Genomic DNA, 20,141 nt, shown 5'->3' on the forward strand with positions numbered 1-20,141 from the left:
TCTTGTTTGCAGAAGGGAGATGTGGAGGACAGGTAATGATTCTCAACTTGTTTTTGTTTGTTTTTCAGTCTCTGTTTTGGATTTAATATGATTTTGTATAGTTGCTTATGACATACAATATGATTCAGAGGTTGGGTAAGTAAGATTTTTAAAAAGAAATCAGTACTTTAATTCAGCAAGGATGCATTAAATTGCTCAAAAGTTAAAGTAAAGACATGTTTTTATGTTTTAATTTGTATTTTCAAATAAAGGTTCTTTTGAGCTTTCTATTCATCAAGAAATCCTGTAAAAGATGTGTCATGATTTCCAAAAAAATACATGAAGCAGCTCAACAGTTTTCAATGTTGATAACAGTAAGAAATGTTTCTTGAGCACCAAATCAACAAATTAGAAGAATTTCTGAAGGATCATGTGACACTGAAGACTGGAGTAATGATGCTGAAAATTCAGCTTTGCCATCACAGGAATAACTAACAACAGAAAAAAGTTGTTTAAAATTATAATAATATTTCACAATATTACAGTTTTTTCTGTATTTTTGATCTAATAAATGCAGCACTAATGAGTATAAGAGACTTAAAAAACATTTAAAAAAAATCTTACTGACCCCAAACTTTTAAACCGTAATGTAATATAGTATTTTATCACTTTTTCATGGAAAAAAAGGACCTACTTTTTTTAAATATTAAGTGATAGGCCTACCTGGAAGTTTTATATTGATAATTCAACATGAGATTTCTAGTCTTACTAACCACTTTGCCTGTGCCCTCAGGAGTGAGTTCCTGTTAAAACTGGCTCAGCTGAGAGAGCACTAGCAGGGAGCAGTGCAGAGAGGGACTCAACGGCGCGCTCTAGTGGAAGGGCTCATACAGCACTGGCACCTTTATACACACACAATGCAGACACTCCACAAACTCCTCACACTCACACACACAGTCTTGTCATCTGCCGGTCCCACATACTGTAGTATCCTACAGTTGTGCCTCTTGCTGGAAGATCTGAAGGTAACAAGATTATTTTCAAATATCACTGTCACACTCTACTGTACATACTCTACTGCTGAAAAGTTGGAGTTTTTTATTCTCACCAAGGCTGCATTATTTGATTAAAAATACCTTTAGGCAAATACTGTAAAATATTATTATAATTGAAAATAAATGTTTCTATTTTAATATATTGTATAATGAGATTTAATCATATTGACACATTTGCTTGCAGTTGTTAGTGACAAAAGTGTGTTGTTTGTTGTTTTTTGTTTGTTTGTTTCACTATTTCTCCCTCTCTTTTTGTTTGAACCCTTTATTCTCTCCCTCCTCTCTCTCTTTCTTCTCGCTGTCCCCTGTAAAGCGAACAGAGCTGTTGTTTCAAAGGTCAGTCTCTGCGTATCTGTCTGTGATGGAGGTAGGCAGGCAGTTGTTCTCAGTGAGTGACCCGCAGACGCAGATTCAGCTGCAGACAGACCTGACAGCCCTGAAGGAGGACTGGGAGCAGGGCCAGTGCATGCTGGGAAAGAGAAAGACTCTCACATCTGACATCATAAAGGTAAGATGGATTGACTGGTTTTAAAATAGGAGCTAACTCTTTGTGTTTATTGTTTAGTTCTATAGACCTTCTGTTGCATTTACAATGTAGACTTATATGGTAATGTCAGTTATTTTTTTAGGTCACATGGGAAACAAATAAAGCTATTTGAGTGTGTATGTGTGACTTTCTTTTCTAAAATAGTTTTCCTATGATCATGGAAACCTAGAAATATTAGAAAATTCTGACTTCTAATCTAAACCTGGGTAAGGAATTGTTTAAAAATCATAGAAATGTCCAGAATTTCTTTTTACAAGAAATATCATATATACTACATATATATATATATATATATATATATATATATATATATATATATATATATATATATATATTACCATCTAGAACTATATTATTGTAAGGGGCAAATTCCTATAATTGTTTATTTTTTTTCCTTATCCGGTTATCATGAACAAATAGGAAAGTATGTTCTAGATGTCAGATATCATTCCTATCTAGTGTACATATCAGCATTTATGAGGGTAAAGTTTATATAATAAAACAGCTACTGCTAAGTGAAATTTGCCCTTGGAATTTTTTATGATTTTATATGATTTTATGATTAGTTAAGAAATAGCAGGTTAGATAGGAAATAGCTGTTTATGGTTTGTCAATCTTATGAACACCTTTTTTATAGTTGTTCCATAGAACAACTATTATTAACTCTCTGTCCGTGTATGAAAATAACTTCAACGGGAATAATGTCTCCCATTATAGATTACCACTCTAGAATGATACAGGGCAACACTAAATGTTGGATTGTGTTTGTGTGTGAAGAATAAGAAGATATTGTATTATGTTGGTTTTGTGCAGGAATGAGTCCAGCTGAGTTTGACCTACATTCCCTCTGATTCAACAGCTGGACTAATCCAGATCAGACCTTTACACACACTACTACACAACCACAAGCACATTCATTTTAATATCAGTGTTCCTGACCTGAAAGTCTTCATGCAGGTCTGTCTGTCTTTCTGTCTGTCTGTGTGGCTGTCTTTCTTTGTCTGTCACTGTCTATTTGTCTGTTTCTCTCCTCTCGTTCATGGTTGACTTTGATTTTAGTTTAATCAAATAAATTTGCCATTTGTTTAGTAATAATATGAAGACACAGAAAACATATACATTGTTTGTGTGTGTGTTCACGAGTATATGCACCTGACATGTGCTAAAAGGGTTTATAGTAAAGCCTGTCTAGGGATTTATAGCTCTCCCTGTCAGTCTCAGCCTTTTTGAATTTGTCTTACAGTACATTGTAAGTCTTCATTTCTCATGTAACACCTTATAAAATGAATGCCAGCGCACTGAAATATTTTGCCATATTCTCTGGATTTATCCTCTGTGTAGTGTCTTATTATAATATGGTTTTACTTGTATTATAATGAATATGTGACGTGGTGTACTGTATTAACATGTAGATGTGTGTGTGTTGTGATGACCCCACACTAGTGTGTGTTGTGCATGCATGTGTGTTTTCTCTGCATTATTTTAGATTTTCCTGACTGATGTTAATTGTGTCAGGTCCATCCCCAAAACATGTTAGAGCATTAAAGAAGCCTCTGTTCATATGTTTTTAAAATAATTTTGCAGAAATGGGAGACCAGGCTAGCTGATCAGGCCCAGTGCCTGGAGGAGGTACGAGCCAGACTGAAGCAGTCGCTCCCAGATCAGCAGGAGGAGATGGAAGAGGAACGCCTCCTTGTGAAGGTACACTTAACACCAAGAGGTGAACAGATTTGCTCCACTTCATAAGGAATTACTCACTAAGCATTTTTTCAATAAAAGAGCAATAAAGGCATAATTTAATAATGTAATAAAAAAAAACACTTAAACGGTTGTGGTGTCTAGTAAAGCTAATGGTGAAAGTTACACACATAACAGCTTTTGTTTGTGTTGCATGACACTTTTGATTTCCTTTCCTCCCTGCTATAGGCTTATTCAGCTGTGATCCTCCTCCCTCTCTCTCCCTCCTGCCCTCCCCCTTTGTCCTGTGGGCTTTAATCTCGTTGGGCCAGAGGGTGAAAGAGAGAGACTGCGTGAGTCAGAGCTGGGACGTTTGGCAGTGTTTTCTGTCAGTGTGTGTGACTGTGGTGTGTTATTTTATGCAGGAGGTTCAGGATTGTTTAGAGGACTGGGCCGTCAGTCTTTCGGAGCTCAGCACCATGAAGACGGACGTGTCCCAGTACATCTTCACCGATGACGTCCTCCTCCTGCAGGAGCAAGTGGACCATCTGCACTGCCAGTGGGAAGAGCTCTGCCTCAAAGTAAGACACAAATATCTTTAACTAGCAGACATACCAGAGACTTTTGTATTTTATGCTTACAGGAATCTTGTATCTAAACATTGACGGATCGAATTCATTGAGCTGACTGATAAACCGTAGTTTGTGAGAAGTATAAATATTAAACAGCAAAAGATAATGAATGAATACGTATTATTTGAATGTAGTTTAAGGTGTATATACTTAGCAGCTTTTTAAAACATAAAGATTTAAAAACACGTGTTTACCTACAGATATCTAAATGAAGACACAACATTTTAGTTGTTTTTTTTAAGTTAATTATAATTAATATTGAGTAAAACCTAACCTAAACTAAAACTCTATGCTTTAAAGAGAACTTATTTATTTATTTGTTTTTATTATATAACTATTTATCTAAATTATTGTATATTAATGTTTTTTTTCATTAATTGATTTATTAAACATCCTGGATGTCCACAAAGGGATGTTTTGTTATATTTAACTTTTGGAGACCGTTTTGTCTCCAGCTTCGGCTAAGTAAACCTACACAGACGACATGTTCAAAGGAATTCCAACTATTTTAAATACAATGTTAGCACACCATCACTACCCGAGAAACAGATGTGAGGATTTGTTTGTTTGTTTTTTCATCAGCGCTCATTGATTTAGCTGGAGTCATTGTTCCTGTGAAGTTCTTTGATGTATGTTGTTCTGGTGACCATGTATTGATTTCCTTTCTGTACCTGTGCATCACTGGCATGAGGTCTTGCTGCGGTGTTTAATGAATATGGTGCTGTATCTGTCGGCTGGAGTATCCAGGGGTTATGTTTTGGGGGTCTGGTGGGAGTTTTGGGGTGGGTGGGAGTCGTTGACACTGGAATGAGAGAGCAGATGGTATAGAGTGAAGGACACTGAAAAAGACATACAGAAGTGAATAGAAGCAGGAGTCTTTAGCTCTTTGTTTTGGAAATCACTCCCAGTGTGTGTCTGTCACACACCGGAGTGTGAATGTGTCGGGGGTGGAAGTGTTGCCTAGTAACAGTGATGTCCACATGTGGCAGCTTTTGAGTTAGTTTGGTTTTTAAAACTTTTGAGTAACAAGGTTCATAAAGATGTTTTGGCTAGTGATCTTTAAATACATAAATGGAAAGACGTTGTTTTGAATAAAAAATAAAATAATGGACTATTTTAATGATTTTAATTAAGTACATTTGTCCCAGAAATTGTTACAACAATATGCACATATTTTAATTTTTAGTTTTTTTTTTTTTATAATTCCCTGTATTCTTAGTATTGATTTGTAAGACTTCATTAGATTTCCATTGCTGTGATAATTTTTTAAGCTTTTTTTAAATCAGCATAAAGGCAGTACAACAAGACTTCCATAATTCATATTCAAATATTTTTATTATTTTTTATTTACAAAATTATTTTATTATTGTCAGAATGCGAAAAACATTGTGTTTTTCTTTTGATTTTGGTGACCTGCACATCTTTAGTGGTTTCAGGTCTCAGATTCCCTGTCTCTGTGTGAGCTGCAGCCATGCTGTCATATCTCTTATGTATTTTCTCTCTCTCTCTGTAGGTGTCTCTGCGTAAGCAGGAGATTGCTGACCGGCTGAATGCCTGGATCATTTTTAATGAGAAGAATCGTGAGCTGTGTGAATGGCTGACACAGACGGAAAACAAGGTGGCACACAGCACTGAGCTGAGCATCGAGGAGATGGTGGAGAAACTCAAGAAGGTGAGACAGAGGTCTTCACAAACGATAGCAAAACAAATGTTTATTCCACATTTGTTTACATTTATGAATTTAGCAGACGCTTTTATCCAATGCAAATTACAGTGCATTCAGGCTATAAATTTTTTTACCAGTATGTGTGTTTCCTGGGAATTGAACCCACAACCTTTTGTGTTGCTAACACAATTTCCATATTTCACCTTATGTTACAAACAACAAACGTTACTTTCCTTGGCTCTTACACTCAAATGTTCACTCTATTTAGGACTGTATGGAGGAGATCAACCTCTTTAGTGAGAATAAGACCCATCTGAAACAGCTGGGAGAACAACTCATCACTGCTAGCAACAAGACCAAAGAGACAGAAATCAATGACAAGATCAAGGACATCAACGACCACTGGCAGCATCTGTTTGATCACATTGAGGACAGGTAAGACCTTAGAGTAACCATGAGCATGGTCATGGTCAAATATACTAAACGGTGATGCATAAGTTAATTGAGAACTTTGCTGGATTTTACAAGCATTTGGGTCACGGGATATGAACTGCAAAGTACTTTGTAAGATGCATGGCACAGTGATGTTAATCTGACACTGATCCAATTCATCTCAGCCACATTGAGATGTTTATTTAACAGACAGGAAGTGCAGTTTGTCACATTCAAATGAATCGTAAATATCAGATCCACTGAGTCAGAAACTGCAAGAGAGAGATTTTCACTTTTTCACAGCGATTGCATGGAAGAACCATTTTCAATTCCCCAAAGAACATTTAGGGAACAGTTTTTAAAAGAAACATTATTTTCTTAACAGAAGGGATATTTCAATCATCTAAAGAACCCTTTTCCACTATAAAGAACCTTTTGTTCAGTGGAACGTTCCATGGACTTTGAAAGTTCTTCTTGGAACCATTAAAGTGCCTTTTTTTTATGACTGTAAATTTCACAATTCAAAATACAACTGGAACATTGCAACAGTTGGTGGAATGTCATTTAATGTAATTGTGTTGCTTAAGCAAGCCTCTTCGGAGGTTATAAGACAAAAATCTAGATTCACATTGACAGTAATTAAAATTCTGTAGGTAGCCGAATCTCAAAAACAGTCCACCTTATTGTGTTAATAGCATGTTTGCTTGTTCTGCTTTGCAAACAGGTGTACAGACAAATTATGCCTTGCTACAGATTTCTATCATAGTTCCCAGCTGAGCAGATTCTTGAGCGTCTATAAGCGATTTGCATGTTAGCTCTGGCTCTGTGCCACTAATGTCAAGGTTTTAGAGCTAACACTAGCTGTGCAGGTGCCTGTAGACACTAAATGTAGCTTTGTGGATCAGTAGGTAACCAGGCACGAGACCTGTCTGTTTGTCGGCTGTCACCTTGAGCTGGAGCTTTACACCTGTCAGTATTGCTTTCCATCAATCACTGATACTCCATGAGCACGAGTTTAACCAAAACGCATGCAGCCAGCTGTTCGCTATCCAATTATAAACACCTTCAGGATGATACAAGATGACCCTGTCAGGGATAATGATCCAACTATTCCTTTAAATTCACTTTGTGTGCATAAAGAAAGTGTTTTAGTGATGGCTTGAGCTTGTGTCGATAATGTTGTTGAAGTCATTTGTTTTTACTGTGTCTGAGGTCAAAGTTCACAAGCATGACTCCAGCATGCCTCAGCCTGTCTCAGCTGGTTGCTCTGTTTTCATTGTCACTGTCAAGTGTTTAGAGATTATTTGTAATTTATATTTGCTTCATCTGAAGAGATATGTTAATATATACTATACAGTACCCATATTTACTAAGTTTGGGGACACTGAGATTTATCATATTACAAAATCAAATAAATACTGTTCTTTTCATCCAAGAATCTTGAAAGAAATATATCACAGTTTCCACACAAAGAAGCAGCACAATCGTATTCAACATTGAAATGAATAAGAAATGTTTCTTGAGCTCCATACTAGATTCTGAAGAATCGTGTCGTTTGACACTGAAGACTCAAGTAATGGCTGCTGAAAATTCAGCTTTGCCATCACAGAAATAAATTGCATTTTAAAGTATATTAAGATAGAAAAAAGTTATTTGTAATAATATTTTACTGTAACTCTTAAATGTAGCCTTGAGTAAGCATAGGTGACTTCTTTCAAAGACATTTAAAATAATCTTACCAACCCTAAATGTTATAATGGCTGTTTATGTGTACATATTTGTGTGTGTCACTCACACAACTTGCAAATGGGAGTGTGTGATTGAGACAAGTCTCTAAGCAGGATTATAGAGGTTGACATAGACACGTCCGACTCTTTTGTCAGCTAAAAGAACAGCAGAGTTCACCCTCACTGCATCTGCACACGTGGGAGCTGATGTCTGCTGGCACAGGCCTTTGTGTCCACTCGCCATCCCATAAGTCTTCTGTCTACACTTATTGTGTCTCTCTGCCAATCAGCATCAAGGCTAGTCCGTCTGCTCTTCTGCTATTTGCTGAGTGATGGCAGCCATTGTATTATTGAACTCTTGGTGTCTTACAAAACCCTGCTCTCTATTACTGGACAAAGGGCAAACATGGGACAGATGTTATGCTGAAAATACCCCTGCTAAAAACACACAGACACACACCACACACACACGTTTGTTTTTGTGAAAAGTGGGGACATCCCATAGGCGTAATAGTATTTATACTGTACAAACTGTATATTCTATGGCCCTACACCAGCCCTAACCCTAACAGGAAACTTTGTGCATTTTTACTTTCTCAAAAAAACTCATTCTGTATGATTTATAAGCATTTTGAAAAATGAGGACATGGGTTATGTCCTCATAAGTCACCCTCTCCTTGTAATACCTGTGTCATACCCATGTCATTATACAGAGTTGTGTCCTGATATGTCACAAAAACAAGAACACACACACACACACACACATAAATGATCTTGAAGATTCTCATTCAGGAAAGTTAATTAAAATTCTCTACTCCCTGTTTAAAGGACAATTTTACACTCCTTTGTGAGATGTTGACCAAAGCGCTTGAATGCCAATTTATTTTTATTTTTTTCAGTTCCCACTTGGAAGTTTAGACCCATATAGCTGGAATTGCTTCTATGGCAACAAGTTTGCCATAAGATTATTTTGGGCTGTGACAGCATTGCCTCTTTGTGTATGTGGAGTTTTGTGTGTCTCCTCCTCACAAATAATATTCCACGTTTTAACAATCTTTATCCACCATGAATATCATCATGAATGGATATCAAATACTGACTAACCGTGAAGTGGGACGATTTAATAGAACCCTTCAGAGTACTTTAGTGTGCTCTGAATCTTCCCAACACTCGTGAATTACCCTCTTCTAAAGACTGAAAGCATTTGACAAGCAGCTCTGCTTCTGTGAGGCCCACCAACGTGGTTCCCTGTGGCCCAGAATTCTCAGCTCATTTAGCTGAACTGCTTGAAATTAAGCATGTTGGAGAAGATTGAATCATAATAAAAGACAAAACTTTCCACGACATCCCTGTAACCATCTGTAAAATATGCTTGCTCGCACCAAAATGCTGTAGCATCTAATTATGATACAGTCTGTGATATGACAGTATATAAATATTCCTACATTTGTAAAACCACTTGCTGTATTTGTAATGCAGTTCAAGAAAGTGATGGGAAAATGGAGTATCCTCACCAGCTCCACTGTAAATGACGCATCTCATGGCCATTCAGTGAGAGCGAGAGAGAGGAGGGGTTGAGTATGACAGAGGGACAGGAGGGTGGGAGTATACAGCAGCTCACGCTCTGTGAGAAGAGCGTGTGTGAGATCAGCCACAGCCATTAAGACAGACATGTTGATGCTAACACGAGAGAGCCATGGAGCCTCACCAGTCTGCGAGTGAGTGTTTGCTAATTGCACACACATACGCGTGCACACACACACACAGGGTTTTCATATAAGCGTATATGAGTGTTCATGTGAATTTGTGTGGGGGGGGGGGGGGGGTCAGTGTTTTTGAAAGTTTGTGTGTGTTCAGTGGTTAACACTAGCTTCAGTGCTGGACTGACCAGATTCTGCTTTGCATGGAAAACACACTTGTTTCTAGGGAGGACATGCATGCTGGTGATGTGCAAATGGTGCATGTTCTCAATTCTAAACAGATATGCACCAAAAACAGGCTGCAAAGATGCATGCATCATGCATAAATAATGTTTTATTTATGAAGTATATCTTTCTAAATCTTGTCATCTTTAAAGACTTTTATGTTTAAATTAATGCGACACAGAGGACATCTTGTTACATTGCCTTATTTCATTGCACCACAATATTTTGAGTGACTGCATGCATTTGCTATTTTATTAAAGTGTGTTTTCTCTTCATTTTGTTTGTGATCGTGCAAATAGCACTTGTGTTTGTCACAGTAAGCATAAACCCTCGAGTGCTTCAATGCATTGCTGTCACCTGCAGGTGAGTTGTTGTGTGATGTCACTTCTTCCACATCAGCACTCTGATTTGTTTTGGTCAGACCTCCATTGGAAATGTCACATGACTATGAAGGAATGCCCCCATCCTCTTAGTCACATGACGTCACTCTTAGAGTGGCGTAAAAGCTGTCTACATGCTCAGATAGTCCTAGCACTCAGTGTTCTTGTATGGGTTGAATAGAGTGCGACAGACGGACCTGGCATGGATCATTGCACACTCAGACCTAATAAAAAGCCTTTTGTCCTGTATTGTCTTTGTAAACGTCAGCTGGCTGTTTGCTGTATAGGAATGACACTAGGTCAAGGAATGTTTGCTTTTTATGTGAACTGTTCCTCCTATTCCACACAGAAGAAAACTCATAACAAAAATTCATTCATCTAGGTTCCTGAAATAAAAATCCCATTTATTGTCTCCACAGGGAAATCGTTTTTTAGCGATAACCTATTAACCTCTAAAGACAGACCATGTTTTGGTAAAACATGTCAACAATTTCATATCAACAATTTCCAACTTATTTTTTCTAAATAATAATTTTTAACTGCAGAAATTGCTTTAGCAAATACTTTTTCCACTATGAGAAAATAAATGGGAATAAGGACACTAAAAAAGTTGAAAGACAGTTTGCACTCTATAGGAAAGCAAATGTCCAACCAATCAAAACTCTTAACTACTGTGAAGTGATACAAACTATTTGATACACAAAGGTTGTTAAAATAGTTTGTTTCACTCTGTTTATTTCACTCTTTGTGTAGAATATGATAGTTTTTAAGTAATGTAATACATTTTTTTTTTATGAATGAATGACTGAAAATTCTAAGACTGGGTCTAGAATAGGTAAAAAAAAAAAAGATATCTTTCTGTTTTTAAAAAGTTGTCTTTTTTGTTATAAAAGCCAAATGTGACAAGCTTGTTCCTCTCTCTTATTGCCTCCTGTCTCCTCTTACACTGTTCTATTGAATGCCAGCAAAAAATAAATAGAGAAATTGACAGACTGACTGATTGTATTTCAGGGTGAGGAAGCTGAAGGAGACACTCGGGACAGTGCAGCAGCTGGATAAGAACATGATTAATCTCCGTACCTGGCTTTCCGGCGTCGAGGGTGAGCTGGCCAAACCCATCATCTACAGCATCTGCCACAGTGATGAGATACAGCGCAAACTAGCAGAGCATCAGGTAATCTGTGCATTCAATTACAAAACCACAATAACTATACCTAACATGCTTCAAGTACTTATTTTATGCCTTCAAAAAGCACAATGTGTTATGCAGAAGATTTATCTAAGCACCAGTACTTTATGCAGAGAGTATAGGTAAACAGGGCCACTAAAGCCTATTAATGTTTACATGTTTAAGTGTATATTCCTCCTTTGTTGTATTATTTTGATGTCTTGGCGATGTCATCTTTCTTAGACAGTTTAGAGTGTGATTTTGTTGGTCGCCACTAGGACTTGCAGAGAGACATCGAACAGCACACAGATGGTGTGGCATCTGTTCTGACGCTGTGTGATGGTTTGCTGCATGATGCGGACGCTTGTAGCAGCGATGGAGAGGACGACTCCATTCAGCAGACCACTCTCAGCCTGGACCGCCGCTGGAGGAACATATGTGCCATGTCTATGGAGAGGAGAATGAGGTCAATACAAACACCCAAATCAGCATGTTTGGCTGCATCAATGTTACTAATTAGTTTTTTTTCTCTGACCAATGTATTCTATACTGTCCCCTGCAGGATTGAGGAGACATGGCGTCTGTGGTGCAAGATCCTGGAAGACTATTCACGCTTTGAAGACTGGCTGAGCACGGCAGAATGTACAGCAGTCAACCCTGCCACCAAAGATGTACCTTACACCTGCGCTAAAGAGGAACTCAAAAAGTTTGAGGTTTAGATCTTTTTAAGGATTTTTTCACAAATAGTAGCTCTTTCATTATCTCAGTAATAGCATAAAAGAACCATTTTTGGTTCCTCGAAGAACCTTTCAGTGAACCATTCTTAAAATAACTTTTTTTTCTTAGTGAAACAAAAATAACATTTTAATAATCAACTATAAAACTTTTCAACTATACAGAACCTTTAATGCAATATAAATGTTCTGTAGGTGTTTATGATTCTTAATTGAACCACAGATGCCAGAGTGACTTTTACATTTGGAAGACACTTTTATCCAAAGCTGCATTCAGGCTATACATTTTTTTTTACCATGTGTGTTCCCTGGGAATCGAACCCACAACCTTTTGCGCTGCTAACACAATGCTCTACTTTTTTTAAACTTGCACACACGCAGGCATTCCAGCGCCAGATTCATGAGCGCCAGACACAGCTGGAACTGGTGAACAAACAATACCGACGTCTGGCACGAGAGAACAGGACAGATGGTGCCAGTAAGCTAAAGCTGATGGTGCATGAGGGAAACCAACGCTGGGATACACTACAGAAGAGAGTGGCCGCTGTTCTCCGCAGGTTAAAGGTCAGACTTGGTTCATACTATTGTTCAGAAGTCAGTAATATATATATATATGTCAAAGTACTAACAGTACTTTTTAATATATATATATATATATATATATATATATATATATATATATATATATATAAATATATAAATTTTTCAAATACTGACTGGTTTGGAAATGGTACCTCATAAACCTAAAAACCTGTGAGAATGTTCAAATGAATTGCATATCTGACCTTCAGTTCATCGTTTCCATGATAACAAAGTATACTTTTAGGGGCAAAACTCAACTGTAAATGCTTTTCCTCTGTGCAGCACTTCACATCCCAGCGTGAAGACTTTGAAGGAACAAGGGAGGGGATTCTGGTCTGGCTGACTGAAATGGACCTTCAGCTCACCAATGTGGAGCATTTTTCAGAAAGTGATATCCATGAAAAGATGCGTCAACTAAACGTCAGTACACTGATTTTATGTATTAAAAAATTCTGTTATTACTATTAAAGGGTTAGACCGTTAAATGAGTCTGGTCACACAGTGAAAAATAATTTATTATTTGATTCCTGCAGGCATTTCAGCAGGAGATCACTCTTAACACCAATAAGATTGATGCTCTGATCGTATTTGGAGAGAACCTGATCCAGAAGAGTGCTCCACTGGACGCTGTACTCATCGAAGATGAACTAGAGGAGCTGCACTCTTACTGCCAGGAAGTGTTTGGCAGAGTCGCCCGATTCCACCACCGTCTTATCAGCAGACGCCCGGTCAGTTTGAAAAGACTCATCTCACAAACTCTGAACAATACACTCTTGATTGATTACTAACTTTTACCCTTCCCACTCTTTTCTTTTCATAGGTGCTTGAGGAGGACCGAGAGTTCTCAGACAGAGACACAGATCCGGAGGACTCGGCTGATTTCAGTGGGGTGTGGGAGAGAGAAAGAGAGGAGGAAGAGGAGGTTGCTCTGAGCTCTGATGTTCCTCTGACAGTACGTCAGGCCGTATCCCAGCTGTTACCCCCTGCTCTGGAGCGCTCCGGGCGTGAGACGCCTGTCAGTGTGGATTCAATCCCACTGGAGTGGGACCACACAGTCGATGTGGGAGGATCTTCATCTCCAGAGGATGATGAGGAGTTGATGTTCTACAGTGCCCTATCAGGTATCTCTTCACAGACTGGTCTCTACTGCTCTATTAAAGTATATCTAGATCTGTCTGTCTGTTGTAAGGCCACTGTGTTCATGTTTCTAGATCGCTCTGTTTGCTGTATGTTGCACAATTATTCTTTGTATCTTACATGACGCTGTGTAAGAGTGCCTAGATCTGTCTGTTTCTTCTTCACTGGTTTGTTAGCATGTCTGTATCATTGTCTGTTATGTACTGCTCTGTTTGAGTTTATCACCCTCTGTAATCTGCTGCTCTGTTAAAATCTATGTAGATCTCTTTATCTGTCATCTGCTGCACTTTTAGTTAAATGTAGATCTATTAGTCTATATAGATGCACTACTAATCTGTAATAATGTATTTAGATCTCTATATCTATTATATGAGTCATTCCACAATTTAGGGTGCATTTCATGTCCTTTAATCATATATATTTTTTTCAAATATATTTTAAGAAAATTCATATATTTTATTGCTTAAAAATGCCTTGATGTCCCTTAAATTATGTTTTTTGCAATGTCTGTTATTGTGCGATTGGGCTTTGAGTTCAAAATAATGAATACAAAAAAATAAAGTAAATGTATCTATATTAAATATTTTTCTAAAATCTAAATTATTCAGCAAAAAAAAAAAGGTTTTTAAATTGTATGGATTTAATTTTCTTTTAATTAAGAAAATATTTGTTAAGTTATGTTTTTGTCAGCTTTTGCCTCCATCGACTTGCTAGTAAATTTAACAAACAATTACAAAGAAATTACAAATAACACATTGGATTAACTATGGTATTTTGAAGTATAGAAAAACTTAAATAGTGTTTTTTCTGTATAACTAATAATATTTATTTATTAATTGTTTTATTAAAATGGTGTAATAATAATTAAGCTTCCCAACTAGTTAGTTTAAAGTGTGTTACACTGATTAAATATATAAAGAAACCAATAGTCGTTTTGTTAACAAAGCATATTGGGTAGTACTTTATAATAAGGTTCCATTTGTTTACTCTATTTAATGCATTAACTAACAATGAGCAATATATTTGTTACAGTATTTATTAATCTTTGTTGACATTAGTTAATACAAATACAGCAGTTCATTGTTAGTCCATGTTAGCTCAGGTCCATTAAGTAACAATAATAGATTAATGATAATAAATAATAAATGAAGATCTTGTTGCTGTGAAATGTACCACTAATTATACAATGATCCATATATCTTACTGTTGTCTGCCGCTTTTTATACTTTATATTGACATCTATCTATTTGACACTCTAGTTTATCTAGATCTCTCTGTCTGATATTTGACTCTTCATTAGTCTAGATGTCTGTTATCTGTCTGTTATAGTGTCTCTAGATCTCTGTCTGTCTGCTGCTCTTCTGTTGCAGATGTAGAAGTCACTGAGAGCTCTCAGTTATTTTTTAAAGCTACATCTAAAGCTCTGAAGGCTGTGTCCGGTAGGCATCAGCCTGCTGCATGCTGTCAGTGCTCTCATTGCACATTACATGCGTGCTTAAGCATATGTGACATGTTCCTTCCTTAATCTGGAAATATAATAGACAGTTTTTGCTTTGTGCTCACTGCCTGGCTGGATAACAACTTTGTCTCTCTAGCAGCTGCCCATGTTCTTGAAATCCCATGATGCTTGTTTTTATGTTTGCCAAAAACCTTCCTCTGCATGTGTTGCAGTACAGATGTTTTTCATAATGCATGTCAGTTTTGCCACCATATGCATCTTTATTCTATTTTTGTTTCTGTAGCATGCTGTGATGACTTTTTGCATGCTTGTTTTGATTGGTATTAGGAGTTAAAACATCTTGCTCTGTCTCTCGCATAGGAGGAAGGTCAGTGGTGGAGACATGGCACTCTCCTGATGCCCCAGACAGGCAGCGAGCGAACAGAGAGATTATATGCAGTCTCACATCCTCACCCTTTGACAACAGTGCTCAGTATCACCCACAGGCCTATGTGAGTCCTCACACATGCATCACACTCACTAAACACACTTTAACCTTGGCACACACATATAAATACATTTTGTGTACCATTTCCTCTCTCTCATCCTTCAGGATAAACTCATGTTTGAGTGTGCTGGCAGTATAGACAGTATAAAGCGAGTGAAACTGATTCTGAGCGAGGAAAAACAACTGGATGATCAGGGTTTGACAGTCCTCTCCATCGCAGAAAAGACGGGTACTGCTATATTATGTACACAGACTTTTACAGACATGTTCATACATCAGTTGAGTTTCAGTGACATCTGACCTTTGCCCTTCGGATCTGTGGCCTCAGGTGTGATTGAGCGATGGGAGCTCCTGGAAGTACAGTCGTGCAGCGTGCCGCAGGATCTTCAGCAGTGGCACAAACTCAACTCTGACCTCTCTGATGTCATGGCATGGCTGAACGCTGTGATGCCTGAGCTAGACAAACTTCAAACTGTACAGCCAAAAATCACCATCAGAGACATGGAGAGCAGTATCCACAAACTAAAGGTACTGAGAGAGAGATTTAGAGAGTGATAGAATCAGACAAACAGAAACTAATAAGTAATAAAACAGTAAGCCACTTGAGAGAGTGCATGTATGTAATATATACACTTTTATTCTTGGACAAGAATCCTGAAAAAAATGTATTGTTGTTTCCACAGAAAATATTAAGCAGCACAACTGTTTTCAACATTCATAATAGTAATAAATGATTCTTGAGCAGCAAATTAGCATTAGATTTCTGAAGGCTCATGTAACAGTAATGATGCTGAGCATTCAGTCATGCCATCATAGGAATAATTACATTATAAAATATATTAAAATAATTTTTTTATTGTAATATTTTTTCACAATATTATTTTTACTGCATTATTAGTCAAATGCAGCTTTGCTGAGTTTAAGAGACTTCTTTCAAAAACATTAACACATTTTACAGTATATTATTTATGCATATACTGTATAGATTAATTGTGCCATTTTGTTCTTTCATAAGGACACGCAGAGGACTTTTAACGGCTACAAATCAGTGATGATTGGTGTTAATCTCAGTGGGCGGGGCTTCCAGCACGGCGACAGCACTGAACTTCGAGAACTGCGTGAGAATCTGCAGTCAGCCAATCAGAAATGGGCTCAGGCCTGTGTGGCCCTGGACAGCTGGGAACACCGACTGCATCAAGCACTCATGGAGTGTCAGGTGAGGAAAAACATGCATGAAAAGTGACACTGAAAACAGAGTTCAGATAACAGCAAAATACCATGAGTGTTGTTTTGTTTCGTTGTGCAACTGCTACACAATATGTGTTTAGTAAGCACATGTCAGTGCACTCACACCTTTGCACTTGTTACTTTTTTTTTTAAATGCTGGGTTCATGTTGTTCTTGAAGCCAGTAACTTCCTGTAGGGATTTTGTAAAGGTCCTGATATAGTGAAGCCTAAACCAAACACACAAGCACTATTTAATGAACAGAGACTCATCTGTGTATTCCGTTTTCATTTTTCACAGGAGTTTCATGAGACTCTCCACTCTCTGCTGCTGTGGTTAGCCAAAGCAGAGAGCCAGCGCTACATGGTCAACATCCATGACCGAAACACAGACCTCAACATCCTGCAAGAGCATCAACACTCACTTAAGGTATAACAGTGTGTCAACCACATCTAAACATGTCCCCACAAAAATAATGATATTTGATCAATAAATGATTAAATATGGGACAATTACTTTATTATATGGGTTAAATTTATGTATTTTTTTAACTGTTAAGTTAAAGTAGTTTTTTTGTGCATAATAGGCTGTTCAGCAGGACTTACAATCTCGTGAGAGAGAGGTGTTCTGCCTGCAGGAGATCTCCTCACAGATCCTGTTACAGGACCACGGAGAAGACACCCTGGAGGCCAAAGAGAAGGTTCACGTCATCAGCAACAAGTTACGACTGCTGATCAGACAAATCGCGCACGACCTGGACACACTGCAAAGCAGATTGGTAAGTTTGATTCAGTCTCACATACACAAGCGAAAACTTTCTCTGCAGGGCAGGTTGGTTTCACCTTCGGTTGTGCTCTGTCACAGGACTCTTCAGGTCCGAATGTGGGCAGGACAGCACCAACACAACACCAGGTACAGAAGCACTCTCTCCATTAACACCCTGTTCAGACTGGAAATGACAAGGATCTGACTTTCTGGTGAAAAAAACTGGTGCTATTTACAGTCTACGTTTACTACTGTAATTGTAATTTTCTTATTATTGTTATAGGACAGTTTTATTGTAAATTGAATGCAGCCGTAGGTCATTGTAATTTTGTCTTCTAACAATGCTCTTGGGGAGTTTGGTTTTGAAAGTGACAGTAAATGAGTTTACTGGTCTGTTTTTATCATGGTTACAAGATGGTAAAAAACACTGAGTTATTTTTGGTCACACTTTATTTTAAGGTCCAATTCTCACAATTAACTAACCATTAACTATGATTTCTGCCATAAGGTAGTTGTTAAGTTTAGGGTATTGGGTAGGATTATGGATGCCATGCATTATATGTACTGTATAAGCATTAATAAACAGCCAATATGTTAATAATAGGCATGTTAATAAGCAACTAGTTATTAGTAAGAATTGGACCCTTTACTAAAGTGTTACCTTATTTTTCTTCTCTCTAGGAAGCCGCAGGAGTTCACGCTGTTACGCAGGGGAGTGTCAGGTACACGCTGATCTATATGTATATATGTTCTAATGCTTAAACAGTTATTTTGCTTAATGTTTTTGTGTGCAAACCACTTCAGGCTTCACTGATGAATAAAAAGTTGTAACAATACAAAAGCCTTAACTATCACTTTTGATCAGACGCATCCCTGTTGAATAAATGTTTATTTAAAAAAAAAAAGACAAAACCCAAACTCTTGAGCAGTAGTGTAAAAAATCTACACTTTCTGTCTTTACTGCAGGGCTGGCAAGTCTAATTCGTCCCCAGCGAGACTGTTCCTATATCGTGTCCTACGAGCAGCTTTCCCCCTCCACATCCTCTTCCTGCTGCTGCTGGTTGTGGCGTGTCTGGTGCCTCTCTCAGAAGATGACTACAGCTGCACTCTCTCCAACAACTTTGCCCGATCCTTTTACCCCATGCTCCTCTATATCAACGGACCTCCACCCACATGAAAAGGAACACACGTACCCTTCACTAACACACGGCTACAGCTGAATCAGTAGAGGAAATGGGATGTAGTCCAAGCCTCCTGGTTAACTCTCCTGTAGCCGATCCTGTAGCTGTTTAATCTGACTGAAAGCCCTTCTATTTGAGATTTCTAAAGATTTTCCTGCAACAATCAAATCTTGTTTCTGGATCTGAAGTCTGTTACAGAGGTTTGAACCTTATCTTCAGGAACAACAGAATGACAAGGGTTCCTCATCAAAGGTGCACTAGTTTCCTAACTGTATAGTATGTAGCAGCACATCCACTGAAACGTTGAAATACTCCACACAAATGTATTTATTTTTTAAATATGAACATAACTGAATCTATAGCTCACTCATAGGCTTTGAGTGAGCCTGCATTTCTTTACTTGAAGCCCTGTTTATACAGTATGTCTGAGTGATGGGGCTTGCTTAAATATCAATGTTCACACAGTCTTATTTCTAGCTGTCAAACTAAAATGACTTGCAATGATGAATATATTTTAATTGTAGCTCTCTTAGCTGCCATTTCTTGGTCAAAGCCATGGAGGAGAGACAGAGAGGCATCAGGGTGTGTGCAAATGGAAGTGTTTTGTTTAATTTATTGAGTGTTGTTTTTGTGTGTGTAAATATTGTTAAACTACTGAAATGATTTAATTATGATTGGTAAATGAACTCAGTGGAGATATAAATTATATCTGATTATGTTTTATAGATTATAGCTAGATTTTTTCTGGCAGGAAAGTCTATTGTCCAGTTGCATTTTTTTGCTGAATGGTTAAGGCGTCCCATAGAAACACATTTCAAAATTGTCCACAAGATTGTATGTGGCTTTTTTTTTTTTACCTAGTGAAAGTCAGTTGTGATGTTGATATTTTAAGAAGCCATTATTCACTCTTTCACTCATTCTAACTGCCAAGTGTCAAAGCGTTTTATAATTCATTACGGTTACTAAAAGAGTGCTGGCCATCCTGTTTTGTTTTGTTTTTTCACAATTTGAATTAAATTGTAATAGTATGGATTACATTATGGGTTAACTAAAATAGACTATGAAATAAATATCTGTTAATAACTTTAAAAAACATTCACTTTATTATGAATTTATTTTGCAACAAACCTTGCTCTGTCAGTGTCAAACAATGGTTGAAGAGAATATAAAGTTAGATATGTTTTGTTTTGTTGTCAATTTTACTAAAGAAATAAACATGTACAACAGATAAAACATGTACAAATATGCAAGCATTCACTCCTTTAATTCCCACATATTTATTTTGCAACTGTATACAATAAAAATGAATTTAGTTTTGCTACTGAAGTGTGCAATTTATTTTCAGTTACCTCAGTTTAATTACCGTATTTTTCGGACTATAAG

The 20,141-nt window shown here is 37.4% G+C and overlaps 1 protein-coding gene across 3 annotated transcripts; it reads left to right on the forward strand.

Annotated features, from left to right (window-relative positions):
• Nucleotides 1-1,357: 1,357 nt before the first annotated feature.
• Nucleotides 1,358-20,079, forward strand: LOC113112526 (nesprin-2-like). Of its 3 annotated transcripts, XM_026278190.1 has the most exons (22): nucleotides 1,358-1,542; nucleotides 3,166-3,282; nucleotides 3,684-3,839; nucleotides 5,404-5,562; nucleotides 5,825-5,991; nucleotides 11,032-11,194; nucleotides 11,467-11,654; nucleotides 11,751-11,901; nucleotides 12,304-12,486; nucleotides 12,787-12,924; nucleotides 13,038-13,232; nucleotides 13,325-13,625; nucleotides 15,012-15,080; nucleotides 15,461-15,591; nucleotides 15,693-15,816; nucleotides 15,916-16,115; nucleotides 16,603-16,803; nucleotides 17,113-17,241; nucleotides 17,399-17,590; nucleotides 17,677-17,724; nucleotides 18,259-18,299; nucleotides 18,544-20,079. In XM_026278190.1, exons 1-22 carry the CDS (start codon nucleotides 1,396-1,398, stop codon nucleotides 18,752-18,754), a joined length of 3,411 nt encoding a protein of 1,136 aa, XP_026133975.1. In that variant the 5' UTR covers nucleotides 1,358-1,395; the 3' UTR covers nucleotides 18,755-20,079. The 3 variants fall into 3 exon arrangements, with proteins under 3 accessions (XP_026133975.1, XP_026133976.1, XP_026133977.1); XM_026278191.1 differs by lacking the exon at nucleotides 17,677-17,724; XM_026278192.1 differs by lacking the exon at nucleotides 15,012-15,080.
• Nucleotides 20,080-20,141: the final 62 nt, after the last annotated feature.

Source organism: Carassius auratus, chromosome 13 (genome assembly GCF_003368295.1).
Source record: "Carassius auratus strain Wakin chromosome 13, ASM336829v1, whole genome shotgun sequence".
NCBI lineage: Eukaryota > Metazoa > Chordata > Actinopteri > Cypriniformes > Cyprinidae > Carassius > Carassius auratus.

What these genes read in the sequence shown, in the direction of transcription:
- LOC113112526 (XM_026278190.1), top strand. Translation starts at nt 1,396, where the DNA reads ATGGAGGTAGGCAGGCAGTTGTTCTCAGTGAGTGACCCGCAGACGCAG. An exon ending in GCAGTATCCACAAACTAAAG is followed by an intron (nt 16,116 to 16,602) that starts GTACTGAGAGAG and finishes TTCTTTCATAAG; the next exon opens with GACACGCAGAGGACTTTTAA. An exon ending in AGCATCAACACTCACTTAAG is followed by an intron (nt 17,242 to 17,398) that starts GTATAACAGTGT and finishes TGTGCATAATAG; the next exon opens with GCTGTTCAGCAGGACTTACA.